The 22,746-nt window shown below is 38.8% G+C and overlaps 1 protein-coding gene across 1 annotated transcript in view; it reads left to right on the forward strand.

The window, feature by feature from the left end:
* Positions 1 to 22,746, forward strand: part of ASAP1 (ArfGAP with SH3 domain, ankyrin repeat and PH domain 1) — a 204,880-nt gene that overhangs the window by 21,394 nt on the left and 160,740 nt on the right. The window contains exon 3 of the mRNA XM_011968634.1: positions 14,127 to 14,272. Within this exon, the coding sequence (XP_011824024.1) occupies positions 14,127 to 14,272 (146 nt within the window). The remainder of the gene's footprint in view (positions 1 to 14,126; positions 14,273 to 22,746) is intronic.

Genomic DNA, 22,746 nt, shown 5'->3' on the forward strand with positions numbered 1-22,746 from the left:
TTCCTGTATAAAGCTGTTGCACTTAAACCATGGCAAAGAATCTGCCCTCTGAAAACAACTGTGCCATGACAACCTCTAACAAGCAGTCATATGTGTGTGTTTAATTTTATTTCTAGTTCACATGTCAATGTGAATTTTTATATGTCTATTTTTACGACTGGAGAGGTTTCTCCAATTAAGCCTTTAGCAAGAAAGAATAACTGCTTATTGATTTTGTGATGCCCCATTTGGGTATGCAAATCAAGCAGATTGTGCCTGATTCTGAAGTGGTTTTCATTGATAATCAGTACCATAAGACAGAACATTTAGAGGTTGATAGAGGATGACTTTGCTTGGCCAGTTTGTCTGTTGCATTTACAGGCAACAGGGATATTTTCAGATCTTCCATGTCTCAGGTAATTGATCAAACATGTACTTTTTTCTTTATGGAGAACAGTATGGGTGCTGTGGGGACTGGAACACCCCGTGCTGATTTTTCTCACTGGTGTTTTCTGGTTTCTTCCCCCACTGTGAAAGTGCAGTGTGATATTAATGTGTTTACTGTAGAAAAATCAGATGAGCTAAAAGAAAAAAATAATAGGCACGTGTCTGTTTAAATTTTTTTTTTCAAGTTAAAGGTTTGTTTTTTCCATTATTTAGATCCTTTTTTTTTTTTTTTTTTTTAAACTCAGGGTCTCATGCTGTTGCCCAGGCTGGAGTGCGATGGCATGATCTTGGCTCACTTCAGCCTCGCCATCCTAGACTCAGGTGGTCCTCCCACCTCAACCTCCCGAGTAGCTGGGACCACAGGCACTTGCTACCATGCCTGGCTAATTTTTGTGGTTTTTGTAGGGACGTGGTTTTGCCGTATTTCCCAGACTGGTCTTGACCACCTGGGCTCAAGCAGTTCACCCACCTTGGCTTCCCAAAGTGCTAATTACCAGCATGAGCCACTGCTCCTGGCCCATTGTGTATATTCTGAATCACAAACAGACACTTTTGGAGTACCCTGCACATCTGTGTTCTCTGTGGTCCTCATTATCTTACTTGTCCACATTTGAGGGTGATGCCTTTTCCCAGAGTTCTGAAGTGGAGAAGCCTAGTTGAGGTCATGCTTTGGGGAGTGTTCTATGCTGCCTGTACAGTGAGGAGTTGGGATGCTCCTAGGTAGAGAGCTGGGATGTGATCTCTACTCTGACAGGAAGTAACTAAGTATTTCTTAACAAATCCTTCGTTTCTCAGGACCTTAGTTTTTCTACCAGTGAAACAGAGATGATGATTTTTTTTCTGGTCTGTTTTATGAAATGAGATGAAGATACTTTGGTAGCCTCTAAAATGCCCTGTTTATACCCAAAGGGGAGTTGATAGTTTCTAACAATACCGCATTTCTATAGCAACTGATCCAAAGAGACCTGCCCCTTTTGATCGCACATGTGCTGTTGCCCTTCCCTCAGACTCGCCAACTGTGCACCCAGAAAGGGCAAGAAGCTTTGTCTTCAGATACAGCTAACATTTCTTCTAATTCCGAACATTGTGGGGTCATAGATAGACCCCTTAGTAAACCTCAGAAAGACAACACACGTTATCTGAACCTAAAACAAAAAATCTTACAAAGCAGAATATTTCAGTCAATTTCAGGGGTTTCTGGAACCTCTGACCTTGAGATCAGAACCAGTGATTTATATAAACAATATGTTATATGTAATATATATTATGTTATATATAGTATAATATATAATAATATATAATTGATTAAATAAACATACAAGCATTGATTGGAAATGCTTTGAAATGTTTTACTGACAGAGATTGATGATTAAAAATAATTCGGAGAGTCCAGGTGCAGTGTGGCTCACGCCTGTAGTTCCAGCACTTTGGGAGACCAAGGGAGGTGAATCACTTGAGCCCAGGAATTCGAGACCAGCCTGGGCAACATGGCAAAACCCCATCTCTGCAAAAAAAAAAAAAAAAATTAGCTGAGCATGGTGGCATGCACCTGGGGTTCCAGCTACTCAGGAGGCTGAGGTGGGAGAATTGCCAGAACCAGTGAGGTCAAGTCTGTAGTGAGCTGTAATTGCACCACTGCACTCCAACCTGGGCAACAGAGTGAGATCCCGTCTCAAAAAAACAACCACAAAATATAGTTTGCAGAGCACTGGTTCAGAGGGTAGCTGCTCAGGCTGAGTCCTGTCCTAGGCTACCACCTCATTAGCAGAACAAGAACCCAATGAGGTTTTATTATCTCGATTTTACATATAATTTATAAGCCAAGAAACTAACTCAGAAGGACTTAAAGGTCGTACCCAAGGCCATAATTCTAAACACTAAATAACCTTTGTGTCCCATTGTAGGTGCTTAGTGAAAGTTTGTGAATTAGTAGTAAAATACGGGGTCCTATTTTTAAACACCTATTTATTTAGAAGGATTGGCTCCATTGGGTGGTTATACTGTGGAGGCTGAAGCAGGGGAGGAATTGGTTGTGTCTTTGCTACCTATTTTAGGGGCCAGATCTCAAAGCATTGCAATTACCTACAGAGCCATCAGTAAACCGAAGTGTAATGTGTACTTCTTCTGGCAGGTAGGAAGGCTGTATGATGAAGCCAGAAGAGAGAACATTTCTACTTCTGCTATAGGAGAGTGATGTTCAGGTGCTGTTTAAATCCTGAGTAATAGCCCTGTGGAACTCTTTGGGTATCTTTTCTTGGGGCTCTGTTATTTAATGGATTTGTCAGTGCTGCAGAAATGAGAATATGCATGCTGAGTTTCCGATAACACCCCAGAGGCTGGGGCCAGACTCTTGCTGAGGCTTGGCTAGGACTTTGAAAGAACAACTCCAAATTCAAAATGACCTTCAGAAATTATAGAAATGAATCATCCAAAGTGGCATGGAGAAAAGCAGTTTTAAAAAATGTCCACAAGGCTTTCTGCCTCCAAGGACTTTGTCTTTAATCTTAACAATAGACTAATACAGTTAGTGGTGGTGGGAAAATGTAAGGAAACAGAGACTCAGGGAAGTGAAATAATTTGCTCATAATCAGCAGTTGTTTCCAAATTAGTGTTATAGATAAGAAAATAAAGAGCTTAGATCCAAAAATCCAGCCCTCATTCCCCAATAATATGGTGTCTGTAAAGTTAAAACAAATTTTTTCCAGGTCACAGGACAGGCGGCACTAAGTTTATGGATTGGTGTGGCAAAAAGGATCTGAGCAACTATCTGATGATGAACAGGAACAGAGGGCAGTGCTTTTAAAACTTTAACCTATCACGGCACTTTGGGAGGCTGAGGTGGGAGAATTGCTTGAGGGCTGGATTTTGAGACTAGCCTAGACTACATAGTAAGACTCCATCTCTTTAAAAAAAAAAAAAAAAAAGCCAAGCGTGGTAGTGCATACCCGTAGTCCCAGCTACTAGGGAGAGGCCGAAGTGGTAATATCACTTGAGCCCAGGAGATTGAGGCTACAGCAAGCTAGACCATGCTGCGGTATTACAGCCTGGGCAACAGAGCAAGATACCCTCTCCCTTAAAACAAAACAAAATCTTAACCTACCTAGCTCTAGATTGAAGGTGGTAAACTCTGAGGCAACCAAAGACTCCATGTTAGTTTCTGTTTATCTCAGCCCACCTAAGCAAACACTGGCTTCATTATTCCTGAGTACTTTATGGTACCTGTATGGTATGCTGCTACCTCTTGCCACACCCCAAGTCTACTTGTTAAACAACTATTCATTTTTCAAGTTTCTGCTCAGTTATCTTCTCTTATGAAACCTAATCCGCTCCATTCAAGTGTCGTCTCTGTGTTCTTTTTTTTATCAAATATTAAATAGTTGCCTTCTATAGGCCATCTTAAATAGCAGTATGTTTTCATACAGAAGAAAGAAAAAAAAGTTAGAACTCCTTCTCATGCCATATAATTTCATTGCAGATGTATTAAGTATTTAAATATTGAAGTGAATAAAACTTTAAAAAGTTTAATAACTTACTTTCATAAACCCTTTCCTGTGCTATATAAACATTGTTTTGGGTTAAAGATTAAGTGTTTTTAAAAATACTATTAGAAGGCTTAGGAACATAAGGCAGGAAACCAAAAAAAGTCTTTTGCATACAGATTGATATATATGATTACATGACATTTTAAAATTTCTCTATGGCAAAGGGCACCGTTAACAAGTTACAAGATAAATGGAAGAAATATTTGCAACACATATTATAAAAGTTTCTATCCCTTGTACAAGACATTCTTACAAACTGATAGGAAAAATACTAGCATCGGAAAACTAAGCTAAATATGTAAACAGGCAGAAAAGGAAATGTTAATGGACAATAAAATACAAAAAGATAGGCTTACTATAGTCAATTTTTTATACACATGTGGCCAGAATTGAAAAAGAACAGTAACGTCTACATGCTGATATGGTTGAAGAGAGTTAGCCTCTGTTACATGTGCATTGCTGCTGGGAATGTGAATTGCTTTAACCAGCTTCTCTGGAAAGAATGTGGCAATATTAATTGAAATTTGAAATGTACACACTATCCCCCAGCAATCCTGCTTTTGTGAATGTGTTTTTACAGCGGTAAAGTAATGGCATGTAACAGCTTGTGTATAAGAGTATTTATTGCAGCATTGTGTTTTGATGGCAAAAGCTGCAGAAAACCTAGTATCCTCTCAGCAGGGGGATTTGTTATGGAACATAATCACAGTTAAAATAATTAGATTTACTTATATTAAATTTCATGATTTTTATTCCATAGGAAAAAAGCAAGCCATGGTGGTTGTATGTAAGATCCCACTTATATTTTTTAAAAGGGAGAAAGGGGTGAAAACACCTATATTTGTGTGTCTGTGTGTGTATGTATGTTTTTTTAAATCATAAGATGTCACTGAGATACACTCCAGATTATTAACTTTGCTTATTTTAAGGGGATGGGATTGGAAAAGGGGAAAGGAAATTATAATTTTATCTTTATATATCTCTGTAATAGCATATGAATTACTTATATAATTTTAAAAACAAATAGAATTAAATATTTTGTAAGTGTGATTAGTGCTACCAAATATGTATAGGATAATATAAAAAGAATTTGTCACTTCCCCTTTTATGGCAGTGCTATGATTTATGTCACATATTACATGGGTTTATTATTACATTATAGCTCACTGTATTTTATATGGCTGGCACATGGCTGCTGGTAAGTATTTTTTGCAAGAAGGAAAAAGGCTTGTTTTATGAGAATCCACTATATGCAGTGAGCATTTTACTGAGTACTCACTATGTGCCAGGCCCAGCACTGGGAACTGAACATATAACTGTGTAAAGCTGGGACCCCCAGCTTGTCAGGAGGCTAAGAAGAGAATGAATAACAGGATGCTTGGTAGGTTACACTTACATTGAAAGTCAGAGTGAGTCCTGCGCTGGACTTATAGACAGGAGAACTTTGGATAGGTTTTATGACTGGAGTGTAATAACGCACGTATCCCAGCTAGCCTCTGGAAGATTTTTCTTCGTTCATAAGGATAAGATGATAAACACATGTTTATCATGTGTTCCTCTGGACTCTTAACAAAGAAGGAGAACATGCGTAAAGACCTTGGAAGAGAGGCTAGGCTCCCAGGAAAGAGTATGGGAAATTAAGGAAGTAAGACTCTGGAGTGTGGAATGGTACTTAGCATCTTATGAACATCCACTGCATACCAGATACTAGATGAGGCACTTCATAGTCTTTCTCATCTGTTTCCCTTAATAACCCCATCAAGTAGATATTAATTACATCTTAGAAGACAGAGTGTGAGATGATATATAAATTGCCCTAGATCACAGTTTATAAACAGAAAACGTGGAATTTGATCCACAGTCATCTTATATGTCCTGGAATCCTCCAAAAAATACCATGTTTAAATTAGCATCCATTAGCACCAGAACTTCAGCTCTGAATTTTAGGGTATATGAAATTAACAGAAGTAAAGGTATTTTTAGACTCATGCCATATACCTTATAGTCATTGTCCCATTTCACGTATGAAGTTGAGGCCCACGTAAGTTAAGTGCCATTTCCAAGGTTAGAACCAGAGTGGGGATTCAGACCCCAGTCTCTGTGTCACTGAGGCCTGTGTTCTGTGTGATCTTTCACCAAATGATGTCTAGGTTTGCCTGGTTGTGGTTTGGAATGCTCTTTAGGATGGATTTATGAGAGTATTCTCAAGGCCTTATTATACCCGTTAAGTAGAAATAATCCTTTGTGGTTTTATAATTTTTTTGTGTTTTTCCAAAAGAGCTTTTGTATTAATTTTGACACCTTTACCTGTTAGTGGCCAATCAGCAGGGCTGATGATGTTATTAGACCTGTTTTATATGTGAAGAAATTAAGGCCCCTAGGAGCTTCAGTCTCCTGACATGGTAGAGTCTGGAACTAAGACCTGGATTTTCAGGTTTCTCAATCACTTGGCATCTGGCTAAAGTTAAAAGACTTCTAGAGGCTCCTACACTTAACCAAGTACACTAGTTAGGAGCACAGGCTTTAGGGTCAGTGCCTGTCACTACTGCTTCTTATCTGTATGACATTGGGGCAACTTGCTTAACTACTCTAAACCAGTTTCTAAATTGTGAACGTTGAACAAGATAACGCAGGAAAAATACTTAGCATACTTCTTGGCACATTAATCAAAAATTGTAATTGCAAATAATTATCTTTATTATTACTTTGTCAGTATTATTACAGGACAGGAAGTCTTGTTTTATTTACCTTTTTGTTCCTGATATTTGTCATCAAGTCTTTCACATAGTGGATTCTGAATAGATATTGTGGCACACAATATTCTGGTATTCACGATAGTCTTTCCTGAGTGTGTCAGTGGAGAAGGATAGGTTTTGGAATCAAATGAAGTGGGATCTAATCCTTTCCTCACCACTGAGTTTCATTTTTCTTATCTATAAAGCAACTGCCTTGAGGGAGTATCACATGAGTTTCAGGATATTCACTGTGATTGAATCCCTCTACATAGTCAGTGCTTAATAAGTAGCAGCCATAATTAGAGTTGCTGAGAATCAAAGGTTAGGTTGGCAGGCAGTCCAGTCCAGAGGTTTTGTGAAAATTGCTCAATTTGGTAAGATATAACACATGGTGTTAGATAGACAAACCCGTCAGGGAGAGACCTATTCAATAATTGCTATGGTTCTGAAAGTTTTGAGGAAGGCCTCATTGGATGAATATACAAAGAAAGTTTAAAGAGTACTGAATTTTAATGTATTCCTAAGGTATTTGCTATTGCCAATCCCTAGGGATAGAAACTCTTCTGCGTTGTCTGAAGCCTCTGCCTCCTGTCCATGGGGTAAAAGGCTGGCTCCAATGCAGTGGCCAAAGATGAATAGTTGGTATGGTTGTCATCATTGTGTCATTGCCATTATAAATATTTATTGAGCTCATCGTGTACCAGGCACTTGGCATGCAATATCTTATATTTAATAGCATCTCTATGAGGTAAATGCCATTATAATTTCCATTTTCCAGATAGGGAGGATGAGGTTTAGAAAGATAAAGCTACTTGACCAAGGTACCACACAGACAGTAAATGATAGACTTAAGATTTGAACCTAGCCTGTCCTACTTTAGGATGTGGAGTATATAGGGAAGGGAAAAAACATTCTTGGCTGACATCTGCAAATTAAATGGACAAAAGACAAATTAACAAGAGAAAAGGCTTATTTAGTATGGACATAAGGGTCCTCACAGAAAAGAAATGAAAAATCCCGAAGAAGCAGCTAAGCCTAGGAGCTTATATACCATTTTAGCAAAGGGCAGAAAATTGTGGAGAAGTGACAAGACAGAGAAAAAGAGGTTTCTAGGAATTATAGGGCAGTAAATTATAGGGAAGATAAATATAAGGGGGAAACAAATAGATGATAGGGATTATTTTAACAAGGTTTATTTATGCAGGTTCATCTTGGTGCTGACATTTCATCTCTTGTGACAAGGGTTTTTCTCCTCTTCCTAGAAAGGAGGTGGGGGAAACACTTTATAAAGGGAGATTTATGCCTTACTTTTAGGCAGAATGTTTTCTTCCTTTCGTTTCCTTCCATTCTCCTCTCCCTTCTTCCTTCCTTCTTTTTCTTTCTTTTCTTTCCTTTCTTCCTCTTTTCTTTGTTCAAGGTCTCACTCCGTCACCCAGGCTGTAGTGTAGTGGCACAATTACCACTCACTGCAGCATCGACTTCCCAGGCTCCAGCAATCCTCCTGCCTCAGCCTCACAAGTAGCTGGGACCACAGGCTCATACCACAGTGCCTGGCTAATTTTTGTATTTTTGGTAGAGACCGGTGATATGGTCTGGATCTGTGTCCCTACCCAAATCTCATCTTGAATTGTAATCCGAATTGTAATCCCCATGTATTGAATTATAATCCATATTGTAATCCCCACCTCATAGGAAGTGATTGAATCACGGGGGTTGTTCCCCCATACTGTTCTCATCGTCGTGACTGAGGTCTCACAAAATCGGATGGTTTTGTGGGGAGTTTTTCCTTCCTTCACTCTGCACTTCTCTCATACTTCTCCTCGCTGTTACCATGTGAAGAAGGATGTGTTTGCTTCCCCTTCCACCATGATTGTAAGTTTCCTGAGGCCTCCTTAGCCATGCTGAACTGAGTCAATTAAACCTCTTTTTAAAATAAATTACCAAGCCTTAGGTATGTCTTTTAGCAGTGTGAGAACGGACTAATACAATGAGGTTTTACCACGTTGCCCAGGTTGGTCTCAAACTCCTGGGCTCAAGCCATCTGCCCACCTCAGCTTCCCAAAGTGCTGGGATTACAGGTATGAACCACTGTACCCAGCCACCTTGCTGTTTCTTAATTGCTTTAAGCTCAAAATAATAGTTATGCTGAAGTGGTTTGGTTTGGGGTGGCATATTCTAATTTAAATTCCCTTATTTATGAGCTGTATGAACAAGGGTAAGTGTTTGTATCTACACACTTGGATGGTAATGGTACTTATCTCATGGACTGTTATTAAGAGTGAATGGAGTAATGTATTTTATCTAAAGTGCTTAATACAATAACATACAGTCAATAAACTAGCTCTAATCATGATTATTACTGGAATAGTAATATTACAGTAGTAAATCGGTGATTAGTTTTTATTAGTCATCTCCCCACAGAAATGCTGGCAGTTGAAATCCTGATGAAGTGGCCTTTTCTGGTCTAGTTGTGAAAACTAGACCAGATTTCATTCTTGTATTATTTCATTCTTGTTTGAACTGAAAGGATTCACCTAGCTCTTAGAATTATCTTGCAGGCCAGGCATGGTGGCTTATACCTGTAAATCCTAGCACTTGGGGAGGCCAAGGTGGGAGGATCACATGAGCCCAGGAATTGGAGACCAGCCTGGGCAACATGGCAAGACCCCATCTCTACAAAAAATTGAAAATTAGCCTTGCCTGATGGCATGTGCTTGTAGTCCCAGCTACTTCGGAGGCTGAGTTGGGAGGATTACTTGAGCCCAGTGGGTTGAGGCTGCAGTGAGCCATGTTCATGCCACTGCACTCCACGCAGGTCTACGATAGCAAGACCTTGTCTTAACAACAACAACGAAACAATTATCTTGCCTTCTGCAACAATGTCATGGATGCCAGAAGTTTCTTAGGAATATTGTGAAAGAATGTCTCTTCTTCATGGATGAATCACATTTCTTTCTGTGTTCTTTTCTTTTATCCAGTCTCTTTCTCACCTACCTACCCTAGCCTCCACCGTACTGTGTGCCCAAAAGTCTCCCAGTGCTCGCATGTAGTAAAGATCTTAAAACAGAGCTGCATCCTGCTCTCTAAAACCTCTTGAAGTGAGTGGGCCATTTTCTGCCTTACCAGTCCCTCTCCTTCAGACACACTCGTTCCTGTGGCAGTGCTCCACCGCTGCAGCTTTCTTTCCCTCCTCTTCCCTGTACCTCCGAACTGACATTCCCCTCAGAGATGGCTGAATGTACTCTGCAATGTGTTCATCCCTTCTGCCGTTGCCCTTGCTATTTCCTCCACCAGAATCATGGTTCTTTGCTGTCTCACTCTCTGTGCCTGTTGAAAATCTGCTGGGTAAACCCTTAATTTTGTACACAGGTGTGTGTCTCGGGGACGTGTGTGTGATCTTTCTAGTATTGACATTGATAACTTTATAATACAGTATGTTAAAAAAATAAGACGTGAGACCTGTGTTTTTATTCTGTTTGATATTACAGACATTTCTCTGTATTATAAGTAGTCATGGGTATATCGCAGTAACAGTAGCTGACATTTTGGGGCACATGCCACATGTCAGGCACTATTTTAAGCACCTTACATTTAATTTTCTATCGTTTTTATTTTCATAGGATTATTATTATTATTATTACCCCAAGATATGTCTTACTAAACTGTTATATCTCTAAGCTAGGCAATGTTTTTATACACACACACACACACACATATATGTGAGACATATATATGCCAGTATATACACACATACATACATACATATGCATATGTATAGAGAAAGAAACTACGTGGTTATTTAGCTGTGGAATTAGCAAAACATACAGGACCCATGACCTAGCCTATACTTATCTAGTCTTCCGCCTCACTCACGTCACATTTCATGTTTCATCTACCTAATAAGCATAATTCTTGCCTTGCAGAACTAGTGAGGGTGAAATATGAGACTGTAGAAAGCATAAGCATTTGGGTCACAGAAGGTTCTCAGCTCCTCCCAGCACCTTCTTCCCATGGCCTGTCTCTGCCTTAGCCCTTAGCCAAGTCCATCTTATTCTTCAATGAGTCTGTCATCACTGATAGACTGAGAGCTTCTTGTAATGCTTTCTAACCTCCACATGAAATTTCAATTGAGAATAATGGCTGTATCTAGGGAGGGAAGGAAAGAGATTGGAATTGGGTAGAGGGACAGAAGTAGGGGAATAGGGGATCATTCTTTAATATTTTATTTATTAAGCTGAGTGGTGAATACATGGATATTCGATACTCTAACAAATTATGTTTTTCACTTGAAATATTTGATAGTCTCAAGAAAACAGCCTGTATACCTATTTTTACTACTGAGGTGCTTCCCTTGGGAGCAGGTAAAATGAACAGACAGCTGAATTCTTTTTTCATAGGTCTCCAAAATCAGAAGAGGATATCAGATGAGGTAGGAGTCTTGGTGGTAAGGTGGGACCTCTTTGGCCTCAGACATAAGGTATCAGGAGTAGCTCCAGCACATGAGGGAGACACGTGTGTTCTCTCGGTTGAGCTGGTGTGGCCTTTCTTTTGTGTTTTTCTGAGCTGCTTCTCTGAGTGAACTTGGACAGTAACCAGAGCTGCATTTTTTAATATCTCAGCCTGAGATGCTGACAACCACTGCAGGCACCATGAATTTTTAATGTGGTGATTAGAAGGCTGGCTAGGGCCTCATTTCATTTCACTGGACTGCTGTAACACTTGTTTCCTTCATGGTATTTAGACTTCCTGGGTTATTTCCCAATCCAGACTCATGTTCTGTTTCATGAGTGCCCATTGCACCCATGCACTTACTGAGGTGTGTTTGAAAGCAAAATTTAAAAATTTGGTCTCAATTATTGAACATCCTAGGCTGTTTCAGAAGGGGATGCTTCTTAAATTCCTGAAAAGGAATTCAATAAATCCAGGTCAACAAATATTAACCAAGCCACAGCTTTGAAAGTCCAGCTCACTGAAAGATCTACAGCAGTGTCCATTGGGTAGGGATGCAGAAGTGAACCATAGGTAATCCCTGCCTCTTGCGGTCTGGTGGTAGGAAAAGATGTGTGTGTGTGTGTGTGTGTGTGTGTGTGTACATATATACACACACATATACATGAATATATACGTGCATACATATATATGTGTATATATACATATATATATGATAGAATGTGGTAGAAAATCCTGCAGTAGAAGTACAGAGAATTGTGGGCAAGGAAGGATTGTTTCCAACTAAAGGAAGACTTTATGAAGAAAAATCATTTATTGTAAAGCCTTTAATGATACAACTTTGATAAATATCTGTTTATTCACTTATTCATTCTGTAAATACTATGTAGGGAAATTCATACTTCTCTGTGCAGCACAACAGAGGAGGGAGATGGAGAGTTGAGTACAGGCATCTGAAATGCTTCCAAGAGAACGTGGTATGCATCACTTCCACTCACATGGCCTTGGGTGGTGCACGCCATATTTCCTGCCTTACTTCAAGAGTGTGGGGAAATGCAGTACTTCTTTCTGTAACCCTGCAAGGATTGGAAACTTGGATATCCATGGCAAGTGGTAATGTCTGCCACAAGAGTCACAAGATCTGATGCACAATATAACAGTGTTACATTGGATGCTGTGTCAATACCAGACTACTGGGAAGCAAAAGCAGCAACAGAGAGACCACTTCAGAAGAAGAGTGTATTTGCCATTGCCACAGATAGGGGACTGTGAGAAAAAGAGGGTTTGGGAAGAAGATCAAGAGTTTGGTTTTAGACATGTTAAGATTCAACATATTAACAGAGAGTGGGTTTGTCTGGGCTGGGGATATCAATTTGGGAGTTATCAGCTGATAGAAAGTATTTAAAGCCGTAAGACTGAGATCCCAAGAGAGTAAGGAAAAATAGAGAGGAAAGGGCCAAGACTGAGGGGCCTCAACATGATGAGGTCAGAGAGGTGAAGAACCAGCAAAGACAATGGAGAGGACCAGTCATGAGGCAAGAAGACACTCAAGAAAATGTAATATCCTGGAAGCCAGACGAAGAACATGTTTCAAGGCAGTGGGGGGTTATTGTTTATGCAGTATTTGCTCTGTTGAGAAACTGTTATATACTTTATGTCAGCTCATCAGTAGCACAATTCTGTAAGGTAGTTATTGGCCTCATTTTATGGATTGGAAAACAAAAGCTCAGGGAGGAGAAAATTTCACCAGTTAATATTTCTCATGTGCACCTAATTCATCTGATCCAATTCTGAACATTTTGCAGCAAGAGATGGACTGTGAAAAGCATTTTACAAATACTATTCCTCAGACCTGGAACTTAGACAAAATTAAAGGAAATGAAGATTAGTTGCAGGGAAAGAAACCTGTTAGGACACATGAATTTTTCTTTTGCCATCCAAGATTGTTTTTCCAAGGAGAATTTTCTCCTTTTTCAGATAATCATAGTTTCTTTCTTCCTTTTCCTTTTCCCTTTCCTTTCCTTTTTCTTTTCCTTTCCCCTTTCCTTTCCTTTCCTTTTTCCTTTTTCCTTTCCTTTTTTTTTTTTTTGAGATAGAGTCTCATTCTGTCACCCAGGCTGGACTGCAGTGGCGCAATCACAGCTCAATGCAGCCTCCACTTCCCAGTCTCCAGCAGTCCTCCTAACTCAGTCTCCCAAGTAGCTGAGACCACAGGCGCATGCCACAACACCCAGCTAATTGTTAATTTTTTGTAGAGATGGGGTCTCGCCATGTTGCCCAGGCTGGTCTTGAACTCCTGGGCTCAAGCGACCTACCTACCTTAGCCTCCGAAAGTTCTAGGATTACTGGCGGGAGCCACCATACCCAGTCACTCACAGTTTCTTAATTGCTTGAAAATGGGATGTAATTTGACCCCTCAACCTATGAGGAATTACTGGATTAACTGGACTATAAATGAACTAAATTCTGTAAATGAAAAAAGGTAAGGCGAGGCGCAGTGGCTCACACCTGTAATCTCAGCAGTTTTGGAGGCCGAGGTAGTCGGATCACGAGATCAGGAGTTTGAGACTAGCCTCACCAACTTGGTGAAAAATACAAAAAATTAGTCGGGCCTGGTGGTACGCATCTTTAATCCCAGTTACTCAGAAGGCTGACGCAGGAGAATCACTTGAACCTGGGAGGTAGAGGCTGCAATGAGCTGAGATCATGCCACTGCACTCCAGCCTGGGAGACAGAGTAAGACTCCGTCTCCAAAAGAAAAAAAAAAAAGTAAAAGTAAAAGGGAAAATCTTCCTTAGTAGAGTAAGTTAGAATATTTAGTGTACTCCTAACCTAACCTTTGGGATGTGTGCAATAAATAATTGATACAGTTTATGCTTCCATTTTGAGAATTTGTAGTGATCGGTATTCAAAATAACTTTTCATTGTGGCAAATAATAGCTCAGTCTCCTTTCTTCTTCTTTTTTGTTTTTAGATCATGTACAAAATGAAGAAAACTATGCACAAGTTCTTGATAAGTTTGGGAGTAATTTTTTAAGTCGAGACAACCCCGACCTTGGCACTGCGTTTGTCAAGTTTTCTACTCTTACAAAGGAACTGTCCACACTGCTGAAAAACCTGGTAAGACATTACATATGTGAGTAAAAAGAAGTACAGCCTTTCCAAAATATTATGTCATATGGAGAACATTTCTATAATCCTTCCCCCTCAATCCTTGGTCCTAGGGGTGAGAAAGAAAAAAAGCTTTTTAGACCTAAGTGACTTCTACACCTCAACTAAAAAGCTTTTTAGTCACCTAGGATTTGCTTAAAGAAAATCCCATTGTGAAATTCCTGGAATTTGTACCTTTGGCCCAGCTGATAGAGTAGATTTATTGAAGCTGAGAGAGAAACTGCTTAACCTGAGTTCTCTTCCACATCTCTACCATTGATTTTTTTTTTAAAGATTACCTTTAGCAACTTCTGCTTTTTGATTGGCTAAAAGAATAATGATGATTTCTGTGTCGAACATACATTGGAAATACACATTGAAAGTATATCTCACTTGTGTGAAGGTGATCATGCATTTTGGTTTCTGATTTATGAATAATGAACCTCCCTCAACTCCCCATATCCTTTTAACCCCCGACCAGGAAAAGGGTTTTGAGATTTAGGGAGTCTCTGGTTTCCGAGGTAAATGACAGGAAGAATCCCTAAAGATCTGAGACACTAGAGGTGCTGGCCCCAGGAGGCAGACCCAGAGATGGGGGTGGTGGAGGAAACTATTTGCCAGCCAGTCATGTATAGGCATCCCCATGTTGTGCTGCAACACCCTCCCCAGCCCTCACACCATATGCACACTTAGAAAGGTTCTGGGTAACACCACCTGGACTGATGTTGGTTTTGGGGGATGAAATTATTTCTCTGAGGGCCACCCAGTGAAATAATTTAATCCTCCTAAGTCCCCAGAGAAAGGAGTACAATGAGGTTGAAAGGTGCCAAAGGAAAACTGTATCATGCTTTTCCAAGTTAGCCCTGCCCTGGAGAAGAGGAGCTGTTCCCTCTTCTCTCCCAGTCTCTTGGTATTGTACTTTTATCTCCTTTAAGGATCCAGAACTCAGGCCCAAGATGTCCTCAGCCTAGGTCAGTTATTCATGTAACAAATAGGCTTCTATGGCCTCAGGTGATAATTTGTCATAAATCCATTAGATACAAAAGGTTAGTTTACAGATGAAGATAACCTATTTGAAAAATGAAATCTACCTTTCTACACTCCATTAACCTATTTGGCCAATTGCAATATTTTTTTTCTCTGTCACAATAAATGAACAGATGTGTGTGTGTCTGTCTTCCTGACAGTTTTTCTAATTGGCGATGTATGCCATTGAATTAATATTACACAGCAAATAAGCAAATCTGAAAGAAAATAAATGTTGAACATAGAAATATTTATTATTTTCAAAAACTTGGGAAAGAATAATTTTAAACTTAGGCTCTAATGTTTCTATGCTTTTGGATTTAAGAAATCCATGATATTTTTGTAAATCTTAGATTACATAAACCTCATTTATTCAGAAGAGCACCCTCGGTTTTCCTTCCCTCTGAGCATTGCCTGCACTTTCACTGGAGGCCTTGCTCAAAGTGTGGTGTGGTAGAAAGAGAGGAAGCAAAACAAGACTCTGATGATGCACTTTGGTAATAACTGGTAAAGGACTTGGCTCAGGCAGAAAGCTGTGTTTTCTCTGAGATGGGTGTTTTCGCATTGGTATCTTGCTTTAGTTTCCAAGAGACCAAATGTATTTGGCTTAAGTCAAGAGTCATCACTTCCAGGGTTCCTGGACCAATCCATCTCTACACTTTGCTACACTGCAGGTTCCTTTCAACTGTGTGTATATGTGCCATACACACAGCTCAGTGGCCATTCAGGCCAGCATTCATCATCTGCATTTGCTCACCTAATTCATTTGTTCATCTCCATACAAAACCAGCTGAGGTTTATCGAATGCTTTTGATGAGCCTGGCAGTTTGGTGGGTGCGTTATGTAGATTATTTCATTGAAGACATTACAACAATCCTGTGGTTACTGTACCTTTAATCCAGATGAGGAAACTGAGGCAAATTGAGATTGTAACTTGTTCATTTACACTGTTAGTATGTGTTACAGACTTGAAGCCAAACGTTGTGTCTCTGAACCCATTGTCTTTGCTCTTCTACAATATCCTGCCCCTGTCACCTCATGCTCTGGTTGTGCTGTTACCCTAAGCAGAAGTACTGATCAAGCTACTCCCATATACATACCTCAAGCTACAGCCCTTTTTCCACACCCACTCCCCTTTAAGGAGTAGAAGTCTAAGAAAAATCTAAAGGAAATTGCTGGAAAACCTAATTCATATAGTAAAGAAAATCAAATTTTGCCTTTGAAAGTGGTGGTGGCATTCTTGGTGAGGGAGCCAGGTAGAAGAATCAGTTTCTACTGTAGTTTGGTTACTAAGAAAACATTATTCTAATTGAATAAAAAGCAGCGCCAGGGGTTTACACAACTTGGTAACAGCCAGCAACTTTCTGCTTCTCTTTTTATGCTTTTCCGGGAAAGGGAAGAGCAAACTAGGCAGATTGATAGGGCCACACCTTGGAGTAGGGGGCTCGGGGGTCAGGGTTCTGGATCTTCGTGCAGCACCTGCAGCCCCCAGCTGAGCAGCACTCAACACCCTCCTGGCGCTCAGGAGTACCCACCGTGGGAACCCATACTTCTCAGAAGATTCCCAAAAATCCTATTCTCTTAGGCTTGTGAAGGCCAGAAACATTAAGCAAACTGATACAGTTGAAATGCAGAAATTAAAAGTAAAAGAAAGTACTTTGGTACTTTTTAGACTTTGTAAATTGTATTCTCAGTTCAACCAGCAAGTACCTAAAGTCTATTATGTTCGAAAGTCTATGCTAAATACTAAAAAATGTCATTTTCTAATTAAGTATTGCTTATAAAGAGTATTTTAATAGTTTATACTAAATCATTACTTATTTTTATAGAGAAAAAGGAAAGGATAGATATGCGGGCCAGGTCTCATACTAGCTTTTAGCTTTGACTAACCCTAGAAGAGAAAAACATTTGTTATTTGTCAGATGTAAGAAATCACTATTGCAAGTGTATTGTGTTTAGCAGTTTCCGGGGCAGTGGTCTTAAAAAATATCAGTGCACTAAATGATGGTAACTATCTCAGCCATCATTGAGATGCTTGGGGTTTTTTTCCTTTTTCAAAACTGTCTGTGATTATAGAAAGTATGATCAAGTGAGATGTTATGTGAAAACTCCCAAGGGCTACCTACAAAGATGTTGGCATTAACAGTGCATAGGCCTGAGGCTGCTTTAAATTAACCAAGCGTCTGAGGACTGCGAAAAGGATTGCAGTTATTGCTGATTACTCTGTGAGCTCATACCACAGTTGATACACCAAGTCAGTTTTAAAGTAACTTGCTTTTCTTACTCCCCCGTCCTCCAAATCATAGAAAATTGTTCCTATAAAAAGTTTTTCTACCTCGTAACGTAGGATTCGAGAGACTATGAAGCATAGGTGGTTGGAGGATCATGGGTTTTGGTCTCAATCACACCTGGAATCCTAGTTCGCGCCTCACTAGCTTTATAGCCTTTGGCAATTCACTTAATTTTTCTAGTGCTAGTTTCCTTGTCTCTAAAAATAAATAATAAGAGTGACTGTTTCTTGGTAGTGGCAGGATTTCATTGAGATCAGAGAAGCAAGTCACTAAGCACAATACCTGACACAGAATTTGTTTCAGAAATACAAACCTTAATTGTTATTTACATCTTCTCATTTTATTTTTAAGGTAACTCAATGTAAAGACAGCTATCAGTCATATCCCATTTTAGAGATAGATGCACCAAATCTTCAAAAAATATATAGTTGCAATGATGCAATTAGGGATTGAGCTCAAGCCCTGTGGCTACAGATCATGCCTTGTTTCAGTCTTGCTGCCCCATGAATTACATTGCCGTGATGGATTATGTGGATGATGAAGGCCCACCTGACAAGGTGACCAGGGCCTATCCTGGTGATCACTAAACTAATGTGTGTGTTTAGCGTGCAGGGTACTTTCTTGGCTCTTTTTTGTCCTTTGATTTCTCTCATTTGTGAGTTATAGCATATTGGAAAGAGTGAGAGTGTTAGATGGTAGTTCTCAAACTTCTTGGTTTTAGGACCTCAATCTTAAAAATGACTAAGGGCACCATGTGGTTTCTATTTATGTGGACTACTTCTATCCATATTTACTATCTTAGAAATTAAAACTGAGACATTTTTCATGTGTATTATGTATTTTAAAATGATAAACCCACTTTAAAAATCTATTTTTATGGAAAAATAACTATTTTCTCAAACCAAAAAACATTAGAAGAGTGGCATTGTTTAACGTTTTTGTAAATCCCTTTAAAGCCAATTTAATAGATGGTAGCTATATTTTCATGTCTACTTCTGTATTCATTTTGTTGCAATTTATTGTTTTGGTTGAGGTAGATGGAAAATAAGGCCTCACACAGGTCTGTATTGGGAAAAGAGAAGAGTATTTTAAGAGCCGTTTCAGGTAATCTTTGATACTACATAAAAACTTGACAAGTGGTCCTTCCTTAAATGTTATTAACGGTGTGAATCTGAAACCATGTAAATGAACATTATTTGGAAGCTGTCAGGTCATGGTGGCAAATTCAAGTTTTCCAAAATTTTAACTTCCTCTGAAAGCACTGTTTTTATCATTAGCAATAAATGCTATCAGTTGTTTACCTCGAGGTGATAAGCTCACTTCATTCATTTTGAAGAAAATGTTTGTCAAATACCAGAGTCTGAATAACCATAGTTTGCTAGTCTTTTTTTCAAAAAAAAAAAAAAATTGGTGTTCCACTAATAAACAAAGCCAGTTAGTTCAACTTGCAACTCAAAAAATTACATTAAGTGCTTTTCCTCAAAACAACCATATTTCAGTATGCCTAAAAAGGGCTTTATTCATACTTCCTATTTCATCAAACAGAACATTAAAAAGATGCATTTGAGGGTCAAGATGTGATGAAAATCGTTTTACTTTTTCATTATGGGCATTCTTAGATGAAAATAGCCTTTTTTTACTGTAAGAACAAGACCATGAAGAATACAGTTACTTCACTTCGTGGCAGTGCCTTGATCAATACTTAAGGCAGCAGCTGTTTTACTCACCGTTGCTTTTGCACTGTCAATGCAAATGTCAACACAGTGAAAGATTCAGATAACCTCTTAGTATTATTATGAAAATAGTTTGGACCTTGGGAACCTGTAGGGGCCTAGGCGCTATACTTTGAGAACCACTGGTGTCAGAATTTGAAGGCTTTGTTATGATTCCAGCCCTACCGTTAAGTAGGTTAATGTAGCCTAACTTACGGAAATAAATTTCCTCACTAGTAGAATAGGGAAAGTACTTTTCTGCATACCTTATTGGTTGTGTAGGGATCAACTCATACCATTCATGTGAAAAATATTGTAACCTACAAAGTCCTTTGTACACACTGGATTATTATAATATTAATAGACTACATTAATACTAGTATTACTATGGTATTAATAGCCACTCTAGGGTACTTTGTATTATAAAAAGAACACATGCCTACTGGGGAATTGCAATTTCTCTTTCATGTTCCTACTAATCAAAGATAACTATAATTGACATTTGGAGTTTCTTTCTAGTCCTTTTGTCTACCTCCTTCTTTAGTGGGATGACAAATAGATGAAACGACATGTTCTAAGCAATTTTGAATTTGCTAGATTTCATATAGTGCTGGCACTAGAGTTAGATTTCATATAGTACTGGCACTAGAGCAGACATACTTTCCCAAGTTGGGTCAAGTCATAGATTCAGAAGTTCAAAAGAATGTGACTTATCCAAGAGCCCCATGTAATGAATTCCTCCTCATTGGCAGATCAGCCTTCATCCCCATTACAGCCTCATCCCCTTCTTGTTGTGAGAGCCAGCGCAGTGACATCTGCGGAATGGCAATCCAGCTACTGGGGCAGGAAGATGATCGAGGATGACCCAAGTACATGCAAGATCTTTTGTCTTTTACATCTGTGTTCTTTATACCCCTGTAAGCTTTTATTGCCTTAAAGTGAAAAAAAAGTTCCCTAAAAGAGTGACTTTAAATAAGATAACCTTCCCATAATGTGTATTTTTATGACTAAAGTCACAGGCATCCAAAATTACAAAGATGGAGAGCAGATCAGTAGTTACCAGTGGTTAGGAAAGGGAGCAGCAGTGTAACCTGAGGGAGTTCCTTTGTGTTGATGGAACAGTTTGATAACTTGATGGTGGTTATCTTTACACGTGACAAAATGCTGTAGATACACAAAGACATACCAAAACAATGAATGCATGCAAAAAACGGGGGGAATTCTAGTAAGGTCTGTGGCCTAGTTATCTTGCACCAGTGTCTATTTTTTCTTTTTGATAATGTACTGTTTAACATATATAAGATGTTACTATTGGAGGAAACTGGTTGATGGGTCCAAGGGACCTCTCTACTAGTTTTATAGTTTTTTGGTGAGTCTGTAATTTTTTCAAAATAAGTTTAATAAAAGTATAAACTATCAAATTATTATCAAGGAGGGAAAGTAGGGGAAAGTGTTTAGTGTACATTGTTATGTAAACATTTCAGCATGAAACAAATGTGCAGAACACAAATCTGATATTCTTGAGCCAACTGATCTGCAGTCCTCAGTCCCACTTCCTTCGCACTTTAATAGGTTTTCTAATTTCTTCCTCTAATTACAGTCCTATATGTGGCCACTATTCCACAAAAGTAGGAATGATTAGCTATTTCCTCCCAGAAGTGAGTCTAGTTGTCATGACTGAATATATCTAGGGAATGCTGCCTCTTAGTGGTGAGAAGCCAGAGAAATGTGGACAAGATCTATTCTGTTGCTGTTGTTTTTACTATATTTGTGGCATAGTTATAAGTGCATGGGTTTTGATTTTTAATGAGGCCTGTATAAAAATAATTACTCAGCATCTTACTTGTGTGGCCTTGTTGAGTTCTTTGAGTCTTGGTTCCTTCATTTTTGTAAAAAAGGTTTAATAATCCCTCCTTGTGTTCATTTATGATTCATTCTGTTATTTATTAGGATTCTACATAAGCCCTGTCGGTAGGCAGTAGAGATACAGCAGTGAAAAGAACACAGACAAGAGCCATATCCTCTTGGAGTCTCCATTCTGGTGGCATTTTTAGAAATAATTTATGTAAAATACCTATCAAAGCATTCAGTTCATAGCATGTACTGGATAGTGACATTTAAAAAACATTTTTAAAAAATATTTATTTAGTTGACTTGCAATGTCTCGAATTTATCCTTCCTTTCATTAAAGATGCCTTCCTAATCAAAGCCAACTCCAGACATAACAAACGATTTGTTGTTCCTGGAATATATACCATTTCACGCTTCCATGCCTTTATACATTCCATTCCTTCCACTTTGAGTGCCCCTTTAGTAGTTAATGTATTAATGATAAAGGCTTTCTTTGCAATGCAGCTTTCTCGTTTAAAAAAAGAAAAAGGAAGCAGGATGTTCTTGAGTTTTAGCTGTTTCTAAGTGGTTTTGTTGTACGTTTGATTAAGTGTATAGTACTGAAAAATTATGTTCAACCGTTTTTTGTTTTTTTTTTAACCATGAAAAGGAAGGCAATAAAATCATTGCTTGCTAAGCAATGCTGGGTCTGCTCTACTTCCAGCATCAGGCATCATTCCTGTGATCCTAGCAAAGAAGTTAAGGAGACAACAGAGAATGGCATCCATTTAATACCGAAACCACAAAATGGGTCGGGAAAGGAATAACTGGTAGATTGAAATAGATTCTCAATGGACAGAGGAAAACCATTTAAATACCATACCCTTTGAAAGTCCCAAGGCAGCAGTGGTTTTAGAAAATGTATATAAATTATTTTTTAAATAGTGGAAGTTACCCAGAAGTATTCTAGTTCAGGCAGGACTCGCCATGCATCTGATTTCTTCTCTCCTGAAGCCTTTGGACAATTCTATAGCTTGCATAAGAGCTTGAGTCTCATTAAACAGTTGGAGGGCAGTTATTGCTTCAGAGCTGTTGAAGCAATGCAAAGATTTCTCCATCTGCATAGCATTTCCTGTTTGCAATCTCTGTAAGGTATTGTGGTTTGTGTTAAAGATTTTTTTTTAATTTTTCTCCTTTTCTTTCTTCACAAATAAGAATATCTGATAATGTACAGGTCGGATCTAGATTTGTAGCCAGCAGATTATTTCTCAAGTTCTTCTTTGAAATGTGAAAAAGTATGGAGAACATGGTTGTGCCTAATGGTAAAATTGGTAGCTTCTGGGTGCCCTGAACTATGTAATGCATTTTTTTAAACCTTATCTTTTTAAAAAATGGTCATTAATCATTTTTTTAAAAGATATTTTAAAAAGTTTTCAGCATTTGATCTACCAGGTTATCCCCTTATGTCCTGACATGCCTCACTACCAATTAATACTGTGGGACATTTTGTGAAATGTGATTTATCCATGTGGGTTGATGGGTGGGTAAGAGGGAAAGGATTTTTTTTTTGTTATTTAACTCCTTC

Source organism: Mandrillus leucophaeus, unplaced genomic scaffold, assembly GCF_000951045.1.
Source record: "Mandrillus leucophaeus isolate KB7577 unplaced genomic scaffold, Mleu.le_1.0 Scaffold851, whole genome shotgun sequence".
NCBI lineage: Eukaryota > Metazoa > Chordata > Mammalia > Primates > Cercopithecidae > Mandrillus > Mandrillus leucophaeus.